The sequence below is a fragment of the Salmo trutta genome, chromosome 13 (assembly GCF_901001165.1).
Source record: "Salmo trutta chromosome 13, fSalTru1.1, whole genome shotgun sequence".
NCBI classification, from domain to species: domain Eukaryota; kingdom Metazoa; phylum Chordata; class Actinopteri; order Salmoniformes; family Salmonidae; genus Salmo; species Salmo trutta.
This window is the reverse complement of record NC_042969.1, coordinates 63,298,867-63,315,921: the sequence shown is the minus strand read 5'-3', so window position 1 is coordinate 63,315,921 and position 17,055 is coordinate 63,298,867. Positions and strand designations below refer to the sequence as shown.

Here is a 17,055-nt window from a genome sequence, read left to right as displayed (position 1 = left end):
GAGCAATCTCCTACCAGAGACCAGAGCACGCTGCCGGCTTCTTGGTGCAAATGTCTGAGCATTTCAATGGATTTCCTTATAGGGCTGGAAATTACGCTGTTTTAAAAGCCACCCCATCCTCAGGCGAGATAGAGTTCAGTGAGTTTAGTTTAAAATATGGCCTGCTTTAACAAGTTGAGGTTATAGGTTGGCATGAAATGGTAGGAGAACATTTTAACAGAAGGGGAACCCACCCAAATGTACTCAATAAAAATGCTGATTTTTGTTTCACGTTTCAAAACATTTTGTCTCGTTTGCTCCTGCTGAAGGTAACCCAGGTGATCTTACAGTAAGAGGTGTGTCTGCGTTGTCGAGGCCCACCGGTTTAAAGTTAAATGTATTGAGGTCAGACGTGTTCTACAGTATGCCCTCCTCTCCCCCTCTAATCCACAGACCTGGGATGACCCCAGATTAGGATTGAAGATATTGCTCATTTCAATCACACTCAATACCCTTCCTCCTCCCTCTCACATCCCAGTAAGGTTTGCACTAAAGTTCACCGTCATTATATCATCACTCAATTTGATCATGATGAAGAGCAGAGGTATTGAACTGAATCTGCTTAGAGATTTGGAATTTTGTCTGCTTTCTTTATTGGAATGTTTTATTAATTGTGTGTGTAATGAATTGTATATTGTTTTGCATATTATTGTGTGTTTGTGTATGAACCAGGACGATATGCATTCCCAGGCTACTTTTAAACCAAATGGCGTATTTCTGTGTGTGTGTGTTTTGTGTGTCTGTGTAGAGCTTATGGTGTGTGGGCTGTCAAAGCTCTTGTTTTAAGTAAACAGTGGGATTAGCTGTATTGACTCCATACATGAGCTGATTGAGTTCGCAGTAGGTGTTCCCTACATTTCCCAGTCCTCATACTGTACCATTCACTACCACTGGGAGGGAGCATATGTTTAAGTGACTGACTGGGTTTGAACCCTGAGTTATCCGCTTGCCACAAGACTGTGTAAGCCCACTGAGCTAAAGCCAAAGTGTAGTCTTGGGGGAGCTAACGGAAGTCTGTGCTTGGTTCACTGAATCTGAAGAACCACTGACCATTTATTTCCTCCTCAACCTGACTAGGTCACAGGGTCCCATAGACGAGACACAGTGGTATAAAGTACTTAAGTCGTTTTTTGGGATATCTGTACTTTTCTTTATTATTGATATTTTTGACTACTTTTACTTTTATTTCACCACATTCCTAAAGAAAATAATGTACTTTTTACTCCATACATTTTCTATAAAACCCAAAAGTACATTTTGAATGCTTAGCAGGACAGGAAAATTGTCAAATTCACACACTTATCAAGAGAACATCCCTGGTCATCCCTAGTGCCTCTGATCTGCTCGGACTCACTAAACACAAATGCTTCGTTTGTTGGAGTGTGCCCCTGGCTATCCGTAAATAAAAAAACAAGAAAATGGTGCTGTCTGTTTTGCTTAATATAAGGAATTTGAAATTATGTAAACTTTTACTTTCACTTTTAACACAAGTATATTTTAGCAATTACATTTACTTTTGATACTTAGTATATTTAAAAGCAAATACTTTTATACTTTTACTGAAGTTGTATTTTACTGGGTGACTTTCACTTGACACATTTTCTAATAAGGTATGTTTACTTTCACTCAAGTATGACAATTGGGTATTTTTTCCACCCCTGACGATACATGAGAAACCTATCCCTGTACAGTAGGGGTAATGTTCCCTCAGCACTGTGGAACACATGGGAAGTGTGTGTATGTGCGCGTGTGCGTATGTGTGTGTGTCAGAGTTTGTTGTTCTGCTTTTTTCTATCTCTGTTTGATCCTCTCCCTGTGCGTCCAGAGAGGTCTGAAGTCAGGCTCTGAACTAGTACCGGAGCGCCAAGTCTAGGTCCAAAAGGCTTCTTAACAGCTTCTACCCCCAATCAAATGGCTATCCGGACTATTTGCATTGTCCCCCACCCCTATGTTTACGCTGCTGCTACTCTCTGTTTATTATCCATGCATAGTCACTTTACCTCTACCTACATGTACATATTACCTCAATTACCTCGACTAACCTGTGCCCCTGCACATTGACTCTGTACCAGTACCCCCTGTATATAGCCTCGCTACTGTAATTTTATTGTTGCTCCTTAATTATTTGTTATTTTTCTATTTTTCTTATTTTTAATTTAAATGTAGTATTTTTTTTCTTTTTTTCTTTCAGTTTATTTTAGTAAATACTTTCTTAACACTTATTTTTCTTAAAACTGTATTGTTGGTTAAGGGCTTGTAAGTAAGCATTTCACTGTAACACCTGTTGTATTTGGTGCATGTGACAAATACAATTTGATTTGATTTGATTTAAACTGTGAGTGGGGTCTCACCTCCATCCCACAATACTCAGCTGGTCTCCCAGGGTTATCCAGCTTATAGAATGGGATTGTGTGAGGGCGGCTGTGTCAGCAGTAGCGCGTGTGTGTGTATGCTTTTGTGTGTGTGTGCGTGCGTGCGTCTGTGTGTGTGTGTGTGTGTATGTGTGAGTCGGTGTGGGTGGTATACAGTGAGTGTGTGTGACTGCTGTGTGCATGTGCCCTTTGTACTGGCTGCTATGTGCAGAGGTATGTAGCTAAAGGTCAGGGCAGGAGCATGAGGCTCTGTCAGGGAGAGCTGTGACTAGGAGAAGCCCAGAGATGAGGAGTTAATGGCCAACTGTGGCTGGGGTTATATGGGGCTGGGGGTTACTTAAAAAACCTAAAATGGTTCTTCGGCTGTCCCCATAGGAGATCCCTTAGAACCCTTTTTGGTTCCAGGTAGAACCCTTCTGGGTTCAATGTAGAACCCTGTCCACAGAGGGTTCTATATGGAACCCATAAGGGTTCTACCTGAAACTAAAAAAGGGTTCTGCCAGAGAAACCAAAAAGGGTTATCCTATGGGGACAGCCGAAGAACCCTTTTGGGACCCTTTTTTCTGAGTGTATAGTAGGGCTAGAGCTGGGGATAAGGTATATAAGGGCGCTAACGTCGGGCTAAAGTAAAGGGCTGAAGCTGGGGCCTGAGATTGGTCTTCCAGTCCTCCTGCTGGACCACACAGGTACTACAGTTACAGGTACTACAGTTACGGGTACTACAGTTAAAGGTACTAAAGCTACATGTACTACAGTTACAGGTACTACAGTTACAGGTACTACAGTTACAGGTACTACAGCTACAGGTACTACAGTTACAGGTACTACAGTTACAGGTACTACAGCTACAGGTACTACAGGTACTGCAGTTACAGGTACTACAGTTAAAGGTACTAAAGCTACAGGTACTACAGTTACAGGTACTACAGTTACAGGTACTACAGCTACAGGTACTACAAGTACTGCAGTTACAGGTACTACAGTTAAAGGTACTAAAGCTACAGGTACTACAGTTACAGGTACTACAGTTACAGGTACTAAAGTTACAGGTACTAAAGTTATGGGTACTACAGCTACGGGTACTACAGCTACAGGTACTACAGGTACTGCAGTTACAGGTACTACAGTTAAAGGTACTAAAGCTACAGGTACTACAGTTACAGGTACTACAGTTACAGGTACTACAGTTATGGGTACTACAGCTACGGGTACAACAGTTACGGGTACTACAGTTACAGGTACTACAGCTATGGATACTACAGCTATGGATACTACAGTTACAGGTACTACAGTTACAGGTACTACAGCTACAGGTACTACAGTTACGGGTACTACAGTTACAGGTACTACAGTTACAGGTACTACAGGTACTGCAGTTACAGGTACTACAGTTAAAGGTACTAAAGCTACAGGTACTACAGTTACGGGTACTACAGTTACAGGTACTACAGTTACAGGTACTACAGTTATGGATACTACAGCTACGGGTACTACAGTTACAGGTACTACAGTTATGGGTGCTACGGGTACTACAGTTACAGGTACTAAAGTTACAGGTACTACAGTTATGGGTACTACAGCTACGGGTACTACAGTTACGGGTACTACAGTTACAGGTACTACAGTTACAGGTACTACAGCTATGGATACTACAGCTACGGGTACTACAGTTACAGGTACTACAGTTACGGGTACTACTGCTACAGGTACTACAGTTACAGGTACTACAGTTACAGGAACTACAATTACAGGTACTACAGTTACAGGTACTACAGTTACAGGTACTACAGTTACAGGTACTACAGTTACGGGTACTACAGTTACAGGTACTACAGTTACAGGTACTACAGCTACAGGTACTACTGCTACAGGTACTACAGTTACAGGAACTAGTTACAGGTACTACAGTTACAGGTACTACCGCTACAGGTACTACAGTTACAGGTACTACAGTTACAGGTACTACAGTTACAGGTACTACTGCTACAGGTACTACAGTTACAGGAACTAGTTACAGGTACTACAGTTACAGGTACTACTGCTACAGGTACTAAAGTTACAGGTACTACAGTTACAGGTACTACTGCTACAGGTACTACAGTTACAGGAACTACAGTCACAGGTACTACAGTTACGGGTACTACAGTTACGGGTACTACAGCTACGGGTACTACAGTTACGGTACTAAAGTTACAGGTACTAAAGTTACGGGTACTACAGTTATGGGTACTACAGCTACGGGTACTACAGTTACGGGTACTACAGTTACAGGTACTACAGTTACAGGTACTACAGCTACGGATACTACAGCTACGGGTACTACAGTTACAGGTACTACAGTTACGGGTACTACAGCTACAGGTACTACAGCTACAGGTACTACAGTTACAGGTACTACAGTTATGGGTACTACAGCTACGGATACTACAGTTACAGGTACTACAGTTACAGGTACTACAGTTACAGGTACTACAGTTACGGGGTACTACAGTTACGGGGTTCTACAGTTACGGGTACTACAGCTACATGTACTACAGTTACAGGTACTACAGTTACAGGTACTACAGTTACAGGTACTACTGCTACAGGTACTACAGTTACAGGAACTACAGTTACAGGTACTACAGCTACGTGTACTACAGTTACAGGTACTACTGCTACAGGTACTACAGTTACAGGTACTACAGCTACAGGTACTACTGCTACAGGTACTACAGTTACAGGAACTAGTTACAGGTACTACAGTTACAGGTACTACCGCTACAGGTACTACAGTTACAGGTACTACAGTTACAGGTACTACAGTTACAGGTACTACTGCTACAGGTACTACAGTTACAGGAACTAGTTACAGGTACTACAGTTACAGGTACTACTGCTACAGGTACTAAAGTTACAGGTACTACAGTTACAGGTACTACTGCTACAGGTACTACAGTTACAGGAACTACAGTTACAGGTACTACAGTTACGGGTACTACAGTTACGGGTACTACAGCTACGGGTACTACAGTTACGGTACTAAAGTTACAGGTACTAAAGTTACGGGTACTACAGTTATGGGTACTACAGCTACGGGTACTACAGTTATGGGTACTACAGTTACAGGTACTACAGTTACAGGTACTACAGCTACGGATACTACAGCTACGGGTACTACAGTTACAGGTACTACAGTTACGGGTACTACAGCTACAGGTACTACAGCTACAGGTACTACAGTTACAGGTACTACAGTTATGGGTACTACAGCTACGGATACTACAGTTACAGGTACTACAGTTACAGGTACTACAGTTACAGGTACTACAGTTACAGGTACTACAGTTACGGGGTACTACAGTTACGGGGTACTACAGTTACGGGTACTACAGCTACATGTACTACAGTTACAGGTACTACAGTTACAGGTACTACAGTTACAGGTACTACTGCTACAGGTACTACAGTTACAGGAACTACAGTTACAGGTACTACAGCTACATGTACTACAGTTACAGGTACTACTGCTACAGGTACTACAGTTACAGGTACTACTGCTACAGGTACTACAGTTACAGGTACTACAGTTACAGGTACTACTGCTACAGGTACTACAGTTACAGGTACTACAGTTACAGGTACTACAGTTACAGGTACTAGTTACAGGTACTACTGCTACAGGTACTACAGTTATGGGTACTACAGTTACAGGTACTACAGTTACAGGTACTACTGCTACAGGTACTACAGTTATGGGTATTACAGGTACTACAGTTACAGGTACTACAGTTACAGGTACTACAGTTACCGGTAGTACCTGTAACTAGTTACAGGAACTAGTTACAGGTACTACAGTTACAGGTACTACTGCTACAGGTACTACAGTTACAGGTACTACAGTTACAGGTACTACAGTTACAGGTACTACTGCTACAGGTACTACAGTTACAGGAACTACAGTTACAGGTACTACAGCTACAAGAGAGAGGGATGGAGGAGTGGCTGTTTTCTAGAGGTTATGTAATTATAACTCCTGTTGTTGCCCTGGTTTTGACAAACAGGTGTGGCTGTTAAGTCATGTCACTCACTGTTACATACAGTATGTTTATTATAGCATAATGTAGGTTTAAGACCTTACATACCCCAAGGTAAGTAGGACAAGTACTGTAGTCAGATGGGCGGACGGACAGACAGGTTTAGGCAGAAACAGGTGTGTGAAACGCACAAATGCAAAGTGTATGCAACACACACACACACACACACACACACACACACAGCTCTGAAGCACGAGGCAGGTCATTGCTCCCCTGCCTGTCATATCTCTGGTGCATGATTCACTCCCCTGCCCTTCCAGAACCTCTCACCATTTGGGGCGTGGGGTCGTGCCGACACGTTGCCCACCACCAGCTGCCAGTCACCAAGCCCAGCAGGCACGACCATCGTCATCACCATCATCATCATCATCATCATCACCTTTATCATCATCATCGTCTTTATCATTATCACCATCATCATCATCGTCTTTATCATCATCAACATCATCTTCATCATCATCATTGTCTTTGTCATCATTACCATCATCATCATCATCGTCATCACCACCAGCATCACCATCGTCTTCATCGTCATCACCACCATCATCATCATCACCATCATTGCCATCATCATATCCATCATCACCACCAATGTCTTTATCATCATCATTATCACCATTGTCTTCATCATCATCACCCTCATTATCATCATCACCATCACCAACGTCTTTATCATCATCATCATTATCATCATCACCATCATCACCATCGCCATCATCACCATTATCATCACCATCGCCATTTACCATCGTCTTTAGCATCATCTTTATCATCATCATCACCAACAATGGTCCAATGATAATATGATGATATAATATCATTGGTTACTTGGAAATCACTATGTCGTCTATGCATGTACGTGCGTACTTGCTTGCCTGTGTGTATGCGTCTATCACAGGGAGAGGATGAGGCAGGTAAGAGGAGATGTCTGACCAGGGTGCCTGTGATTCACAAGGGACTCAGTCCACTCTGTCATATCTGCTGAGACTCAGATTGTGTGTGTGTGCATGCGTATGCTCTGCTGTAACCCTGCTGGTGGTTGCCCTTCTGCTGGCTCAGCGCTAAATGTCAAGGCAAGGAAGGAGGACACACACACAAATGTTCCAAAACCAAACCTGGCAGACACACAAACACACTGTTTTTAGGTTACCGAATCATAAGTAGAGCGAACACACACACACACACAGAAATTCTTTCTCCCTCTGAAGCCATTGAAATGAAAGTGTCTCACACGTCAAAGCACCTGTGTGCGTTTGAGTCTTTTTCCATCACGGAAGCATCAGACTCAGTCCTATTCATGAATGAATGGCCTTTAAATATGTCTCAATACCAGCAGCAAGATTACATTGACACAAATAGCTTATGACATCGTCAAAGGGAACTAATGCATCAGAGAAAGCCCAGATTATTAAGAGACCCAGTGCAGTCAAAAATGTGATTGTCCTACACGACATGGCCAACAGTATGTGGTCACCCTTCAAATGAGTGGATTCGGCTATTTCAGCCACACCCGTTGCTGACAGGCCTATAAAACCGAGCACACAGCCATGCAATCGCCATAGACAAACATTGGCACTAGAATGGCCCGTGCTGAAGTGCTCAGTGACTTTCAACGTGGCACTGTCATAGGATGCCACCTTTCCAACAAGTCAGTTCGTCAAATTTCAGCCCTGCTAGAGCTGCCCAGGTCAACTGTAAGTGTTGTTATTGTGAAGTGGAAAGTCGAGGAGCAACAACGGCTCAGCCGCAAAGTGGTAGGCCACACAAGCTCACAGAATGGGACCGCTGAGTGCTGAAACGCATAGCACGTAAAAATCGCCTGTCCTCGGTTCCGAACTACCTCCGGAAGCAACGTCAGCACAAGAACTGTTCATAAGGAAATTCATTAAATGTATTTCCATGGCCGAGCAGCTGCACACAAGCCTAAGATCGCCCAAGGCCAAGCATTGGCTGGAGTGGTGTAAAGCTTGCCACCATTGGACTCTGGAACAGTGGAAACACGTTCTCTAAAGTGATGAATCACACTTCACCATCTAGCAGTCCAAAGGGCGAATCTGGGTTTGGCGGATGCCAGGAGAACACTACCTGCCCGAAAGCATTGTGCCAACTATAACATTTGGTGGAGGAGGAATAACGGTATGGGGCTGTTTTCATGGTTCAGGCTAGGCCCCTTAGTTCCAGTGATGGGAAATCTTAATTCTACAGCATACAATGACATTCTAGACGATTCTGTGCTTCCAACTTTGTGGCAAAAGTTTGGGGAAGGCCCTTTCCTGTTTCAGCATGACAATGCCCCAGTCCACAAAGCAGGTCCATACAGAAATGTGTTGTTGAGATCGGTGTGGGAGACCTTGACTGGCCTGCACAGAGCCCTGTCATCAGCCCCATCAGACACCTTCAGGATGAATTGGAACACCGACTGTGAGCCAGGCCTATTCGCCCACAATCAGTGCCCAACCTCACTAATGCTCATGTGTCTGAATGGAAGCCAGTCCCCGCAGCAATGTTCCAACATCTAGTGGAAAGCCGAAAGCCTTCCCAGAAGAGTGAAGGCTGTTATAGCAGCAAAGGGGGACCAACTCCATATTAATGCCCAAGATTTTGGAATAAAATGTTCGATGAGCAGGTGTCCACAGACACTACATGGCCAAAAGTATGTTTTATATACAGTACCAGTCAAAAGTTTGGACACACATACTCATTCATGGGACTTTCTTTTTTTTGTATATTTTCTACAATGTAGAATAACAGTGAAGACATTAAAACTATGAAATAACACATATGGAATCATGTAGTAACCAAAAAAGTGTTCAACAAATCAAAATATATTTTAGAATTTAGATTCTTCAAAGTAGCCACCCTTTGCCTTGATGGCAACTTTGCACACAATTGGCAATAGTGTAGAAAATAGTAAAAATAAAGAAAAACCCTTGAATGAGTAGTTGTGCAAACTTTTGACTGGTACTGTAAATTTCTACACTATGAGTTTGAAATACTATTGTGAAATTGTGAAATTTATGATAATTCTGTTTGAAAAGACTGCCTGAAATTTCAGCCTGTTTTGGTGGAATGGAGTGTTGGTGTTAATTAGTACATTTGAAAGAGAGATCCAAACCTCTGTGTCAATAACAGCTAGTTTTCAGTTTTCCACTACACACTCAGACCACTACCAGACAGTCCAAGCAAAATTCTTGCTTGAGAAATTTATCTTTGCTAAGAAGCTAATTTTCTTTTTTTTTTTTTAAACCATTTTAATTTAAAACAATCACAGTAAGGTACTTAATTGTTACCAAGAAATTATTTGACATTTGAGATAAAAACGGCTGCATTCTTGTGTCTCTCTACACCTGTTGAAGACGTAACTGGGGAATAATGGTGCCTTAAGTCAGCCTTTGTGTCAGAGTGACTCACTCATAGAGCCTGCGTCACATCACCCAAGCTGTTCTCTGATGTTCTGTGTGTGTGTGTGTGTGTGTGTGTGTGTGTGTGTGTGTGTGTGTGTGTGTGTGTAGACTTCGTCCTGCATAGGCAAATATTGACTGTGGTATTTGTAACATACTTTCCAAAGTTATAAAAACATACAGTAATATGTTATACAGTAGACACAGGGTTTCATATTCAGAGAGCAATGACATGTTTTCCATAGAACTGAACTCAAGTGCTCTATCACATTATCATCTCATCTTTGATGACAAGATATGAGGTAATTTCATTCACTAAGACTTTCAGTCTTGAAGGACAATGAATATCATCCATTTGCATTTATTTACTATCCATACATTCAATTATTAATTCAACTGCTGCTCCTATGACCTAGTAATTTCAGCAAACCCAGCTCATTGATGTGTGTATACCTGACGTAGCCACAAGTGGGCAACAAATCACCCTGTTACTAGCCTGACCATGGTCCAGATACATAACGAGCTGTTGCACAATCCATGATTGGTGGAACGCAAACTTGAGAATAGCTTGTTGTCTTATAGGGTATTGGGTTCCACCTACTGTACATCTGGCATTTAATGACCACATTATAGATTCATAATGTACTATGAAACCACTTGAAATATAGGTAACTACCAAAATAAAGGAAACACCAACATAAAGTGTCTTAACAGGTAATTGTGCCACCACTCTCCAGAACAGCATCAATGGACCTTGGCATTGGTTCTACAAGTGTCTGGAACTCTACTGGAAAGAACTGACACCATTCTTCCACAAAAAATGTGGGGGAAAAAAAATGTATGTTTTGTTGAGGGTGGTGGAAAACCCTGTCCAGAATCTCCCATAAGTGTTCCATTGGGTTGGCATATGGTTTATATCGTTTTCATGCTCATCAAACCATTCAGTGTCCACTCATGAATTGGGGTATTGTCATCCTACGGGGGCATAGCCATGGTAGCCAAAATAATGGCCTGCCCAGCATTTTAATACATGACCCTAAGCATGATGGGAAGTTAACTGCTTATTTAACTCAGGAACCACACCTGTGTGGAAGCATCTGCTTTCAATATACTTTGTATCCCTCATCTACTCAAGAGTTTCCTTTATTTTGGCAGTTACATGGAGGTTGTTTTGGTTTTCTAATGCTTGTAATAGAGTAGCCTATTAGAGTTCCTTGAAAAGAGTTAGAATTTCCAGAAAAGAAACTGGCACACCCTGATGTTCTCTTTACTTGAGTAGAAATGCTGCTCCACTATTTAATGGATTTGGCTGCAACACACACCACCACAAGAGCATTGGATTTAAAACACACAAACAGACGTCTGCATGGACGCACATGCTTGAACGTGCACACACGCGTGCGCTCACACACGCACACACACTCATGCAGGCATGCATGGACGCACGCACGCAGACACGCAGACACACACACACACACACACACACACACACACACACACACATACACACACTCAGCAGCACATATGGGTGGCAGATGTGATGTATGAAGCTGAGGTCACAGAGTCCACAGTACCAGCGTTGGATAATTGCCTACCCTGACATAGACATTTCTCAGTGCTTTGTAAAACTCCTATCTGTTCATCCTAATATTGGCAAATCCAAGAAATTTCCTGTGGAATGGAAACCATGTTCTACTCTAAAATATCTAATACATTCTATTACATTCGCATCTACATCAACAACACAGGATATTAAATGGGAAGGAGTCGGACAGACCTTTATGAGATGGATGCCGGTCTTCCTCTTTTCCCTTTGATCATGACTGAATAGAAACTAGAAACTTTAGGATGTCCATTATCAAATCAAATCAAATTGTATTTGTCACATGTGCCGAATACGGTGAAATGCTTACTTACAAGGCATCAGCCAACAATGCAATTCAAGAAATAGAGTTAAGAAAATATTTACTGAATAAACTAAAGTAATCTTTTTTTAAAGAAGTAACACAAAAGAATAACAATAACAAGGCTATATACAGGGGGTACCGGTACCAAGTCAATGTGTGAGGGTACATGTAGGTAGGGGTAAAATGACTATGCATAGATAATAAACAGCGAGTAGCAGCAGTGTAAAAACAAAGGGGGGGGGGGGGGATTTGATGAATTGTTCAGCAGTCTTATGGCTTGGGGGTAGAAGCTGTTAAGGAGCCTTTAGGACCTAGACTTGGCGCTACACTACCGCTTGCCGTGCGGTAGCAGAGAGAACAGTCTATGTGTAATGATGTATGCTGAGAGTCGGGAAGCAAGTTCAGGAAGTGAATACATTTAATAAATAAATGAACATGAACAAAACAAGAAACACTAACAGCGCACCGACATGAAACAGAAACAATAACGCCTGGTACTACGGCAGGTAATCAAGGAGGTGATGGAATCCAAGTGAGTGTCATGAGGCGCTGATGTGCGTGACGATGGTGACAGGTGTGCACAATAATCAGCAGCCTGGTGACTTAGAGGCTGGAGAGGGAGCACACCTGACAGTACCCCCTCTAGCCGCAGGACGCCGACCAAAACGATCCCGGGGATCAGGACCAGACCGGTCACCTCTGTTGAGGCGCGGGAACATGTCAATGCAGCTGAGGTGAGGGAGCATGGCGACCTAGAGCGCCGGAGAGAGAGCATACATGACAGTACCCCCTGACAGTACCCTCTGCGGCCGGACGCCAACCAAAGGGACGATCCCGGGGATCAGGAGCGGACCGGTCGCCACCCTGGTTGCTTTGGCCGAGGCACGAGAAACTGTTCACCCAGCTGAGGCATGGGAGCCTATCGAGCCCGCTGAGGCATGGGAGCCTATCGAGCCAGCTGAGGCATGGAAGCCTATTGAACCCGCTGAGGCATGGGAGCCTATCGAGCCAGCTGAGGCATGGAAGCCTATTGAACCCGCTGAGGCATGGGAGCCTATCGAGCCAGCTGAGGCATGGGAGCCTATTGAACCCGCTGAGGCATGGGAGCCTATCGAGCCCACTGAGGCATGGGAGCCTATCGATCCCGCTGAGGCATGGAAGCCTATTGAACCCGCTGAGGCATGGAAGCCTATTGAACCCGCTGAGGCATGGGAGCCTATCGATCCCGCTGAGGCATGGAAGCCTATTGAACCCGCTGAGGCATGGGAGCCTATTGAACCCGCTGAGGCGTGGGAGCCTATCGATCCCGCTGAAGTATGGAAACCTGTCGAGACAGCTGAGGCAGGGGAACCCGTCGAACCCGCCAAGGCATGGGAACCTGTCAAGCCGGCTGAGGCATGAGAGTCCGACGAACCGGCTGAGACCTCCCTGGTAGCTCCGGTACTGACACCTGGACCCGATGTCACCTCCAACACAAAAATAAACAAAAAACACTCCCTGATGCTTCCCTTTGGTGAGGCATTATTCTGTAACGTGTTCGCTGAGAGTCGGGAAGCAAGTTCAGGGAGTGAATGCATTTAATAAATGAACGAACATGAACAAAACAAGAAACACTAACAGCGCACCGACAGGAAACAGAAACAGAAACAATAACGCCTGGGGAAGGAAACAAAGGGAGTGACATAGGAAGGCCCAATTTGACACCGCCTAGTACAGTGAGGGAAAAATGATCAGTCTATAATTTTAATGGTAGGTTTATATGAACAGTAAGAGACAGAATAACAACAAAAATATCCAGAAAAACGCATGTCAAAAATGTTATAAAATGATTTGCATTTTAATGAGGGAGGCCATTCAAGGCCATTCAACTGAGACCGCTCTTCTCTGTGTCACGGAGGCTCTCCGCACTGCTAAAGCTAACTCTCTCTCCTCTGCTCTAATCCTTCTAGACCTATCTGCTGCCTTTGATACTGTGAACCATCAGATCCTCCTCTCCACCCTCTCCGAGTTGGGCATCTCCGGCGCGGCTCACTCTTGGATTGCGTCCTACCTGACAGGTCGCTCCTACCAGGTGGCGTGGCGAGAATCCGTCTCCGCACCACGTGCTCTCACCACTGGTGTCCCCCAGGGCTCAGTTCTAGGCCCTCTCCTATTCTCGCTATACACCAAGTCACTTGGCTCTGTCATATCCTCACATGGTCTCTCCTATCATTGCTACGCAGACGACACACAATTCATCTTCTCCTTTCCCCCTTCTGATAACCAGGTGGCGAATCGCATCTCTGCATGTCTGGCAGACATATCAGTGTGGATGACGGACCACCACCTCAAGCTGAACCTCGGCAAGACAGAGCTGCTCTTCCTCCCAGGAAAGGACTGCCCGTTCCATGATCTCGCCATCACGGTTGACAACTCCATTGTGTCCTCCTCCCAGAGTGCTAAGAGCCTTGGCGTGACCCTGGACAACACCCTGTCGTTCTCAGCTAACATCAAGGCGGTGACCCGATCCTGTCGGTTCATGCTCTACAACATTCGCAGAGTACGACCCTGCCTTACACAGGAAGCGGCGCAGGTCCTAATCCAGGCACTTGGATTACTGCAACTCGCTGCTGGCGGGGCTCCCTGCCTGTGCCATTAAACCCCTACAACTCATCCAGAACGCCGCAGCCCGTCTGGTGTTCAACCTTCCCAAGTTCTCGCACGTCACCCCGCTCCTCCGCTCTCTCCACTGGCTTCCAGTTGAAGCTCGCATCTGCTACAAGACCATGGTGCTTGCCTACGGAGCTGTGAGGGGAACGGCACCTCCGTACCTTCAGGCTCTGATCAGTCCCTACACCCAAAGAAGGGCACTGCGTTCATCCACCTCTGGCCTGCTCGCCTCCCTACCTCTGCGGAAGCACAGTTCCCGCTCAGCCCAGTCAAAACTGTTCGCTGCTCTGGCACCCCAATGGTGGAACAAGCTCCCTCACGACGCCAGGACAGCGGAGTCAATCACCACCTTCCGGAGACACCTGAAACCCCACCTCTTTAAGGAATACCTGGGATAGGATAAAGTAATCCTTCTACCCCCCCCCACAAAAAAAAGATATAGATGTACTATTGTAAAGTGGTTCTTCCACTGGATATCATAAGGTGAATGCACCAATTTGTAAGTCGCTCTGGATAAGAGCGTCTGCTAAATGACGTAAATGTAAATGTAAATGAGTAAAGGTGGTCTAGAGTTTAAGTTTGCCTGCGTTAAAGTCCCCGACCACTAGGAGCGCCGCTTCTGGATGAGAATTGTTTTACGTGCTTATGGTGTTATACAGCTTGTTGAGTGCGGTCTTAGTGCCAGCATCGGTTTGTGGTGGTAAATAGAGGGCAATGAAAAATTTAGATAAAAACTCTCTTGGTAGATGGTGTGGTATACAGCTAATCATGAGGTACTTTAACTCAGGCGAGTAATACCTTGAGACTTCCTTAATATTAGACATCGCTCACCAGCTGTTATTGACAAAATTATTAAGTGCTTAGTACATTATACCCCTATCGCAATGATTTGTAGCTGTGGGCTTGAAGTAGTGTTTTTCCATCCCCTTCTGGATGTTTCTCGTCCAGCAGATGATAGATAGTCATCAGGAGAAATGCTGAGAAGAGCTGATTGAGGGATGGATGAATGGGGGGAGGGGAGGAGGGATTCTTAATCTCATTATCCCTTTCCTAATCATCAAGGAGTAATGTGTGTTCATACCTCACACCTGCTATAAGCTACCCTAGCAGAAACACATACAGACAGACACACATTATATACACACACCTATTTATTTACTCTACACATAGACAAACAGCAATATAGAAAAATGTCTTCAGATATGGACGGGACTATGCTCCTGGGGGTGGAAGGCATTAAGAAAACCATCCTGTATGGAGGGACAGCTGAGATGCCCCGGTTCATTACTGGGACCAAGGTAGGCCTCACTCTCTCCATCTCAACTTATTCCTCTGCTTCAACCTCTCAATCTCCATCCAAATTCATCGATTTCAATCTCTCTACTTAATTTATAATCCTCAGTCTTTCTCTCTTTCTATTTCTCTCGATCTGAATCTCTCCATCTAAATCTATCAATTTAAACATAACTCCATCTATTGCCTTTTCTATCCTCTATCTATCTCAAATAGTGGAGGTTTTCTCCAGACCACAGACAGTTACTCATCCAGAGCTTTGTCTTCAGTTCCAGACAAATCGGATTACTGTAAATAAGATGGTTGCAATAGATTCTAGAACATTGTGTAGATTCAGAAAATAAAAATGTTTGTCTCACTCACATTAGGCAAATAAAATGGTCTTACTTATGGAGTCATATGACACTATTCATTCCATTAGTAATGCCATGGTACAATATCTTACAATGTCACATCCTGCCTGTCAACAGGGACCATATACCCACAACAGTATGATCAGTGTGTAAAGGGGTGGCATTTGGTGGCACTGGAGAATCTGGAGGAAAATGACTCTAAATCCAAACGTGTTCTTCACCACCCCCCCTCTCTTCCTTTCTCTCCTCCACCTCTTCCATACTGTACATCCTCCTCCATTATCCATTTCCCCTTTCATCCCCTCCACTTCATCACCTCTTTCATCCCCTCTCCTCCATCCTCTCTTCTTCACCCCCCTTCCCTCCTCCACAGGTGACCTTCCATTTCCGTACACAGCTGTGTGATGATGATCGTACGGTGATAGATGACAGTAAGGTGGCGGGCGTGCCAATGGAGGTGGTGATCGGGAACATGTTCAAGCTGGAGATCTGGGAGACCCTGCTCACCTCCATGAGGATCGGAGAGGTGGCCGAGTTCTGGTGCGATGTCACCGTGAGTAAGACTCATTCTCCCACAATGCAGTGCCACAGTAGCATACTTCCTATTCAAACATTAGAGTCTAGATTCTAAATACAACTCCAACACCTCTCCAGAAGTCAACTGAACCTCTCAATTAAAAAAATGTTTGTCCTAAGTAAACTTTAAGAAAAATCGAACAATTCCTAATTATTTTAACTAGGGAAACATTTAACAAAAGCTAAGGTATCAATCACATCAGATTAAAGTCTCTCATGATGGTCGGCCTGCATCTTACAAGGAACTAAAAGAGACACCACCCATTATTACAGTATTGTCAAAAACACAAAAGCTCCTTCTATTCAGAGCATACTGAGTAAACACATAAATATCTCAATCACTCTCTCAGTAGCATGAGACACAATACAAACACACTGGAATATCATAC

The 17,055-nt window shown here is 44.1% G+C and overlaps 1 protein-coding gene across 1 annotated transcript; it reads left to right on the top strand.

The window, feature by feature from the left end:
* The first annotated feature begins 15,546 nt into the window (after window positions 1-15,546).
* On the top strand, window positions 15,547-16,721 carry LOC115204933 (aryl-hydrocarbon-interacting protein-like 1). The gene is made up of 2 exons (XM_029770512.1): window positions 15,547-15,742; window positions 16,464-16,721. The coding sequence occupies exons 1-2, from the start codon at window positions 15,635-15,637 to the stop codon at window positions 16,719-16,721; spliced, it is 366 nt and encodes a 121-aa protein (XP_029626372.1). The 5' UTR covers window positions 15,547-15,634.
* The last annotated feature ends 334 nt before the right edge of the window (window positions 16,722-17,055 follow it).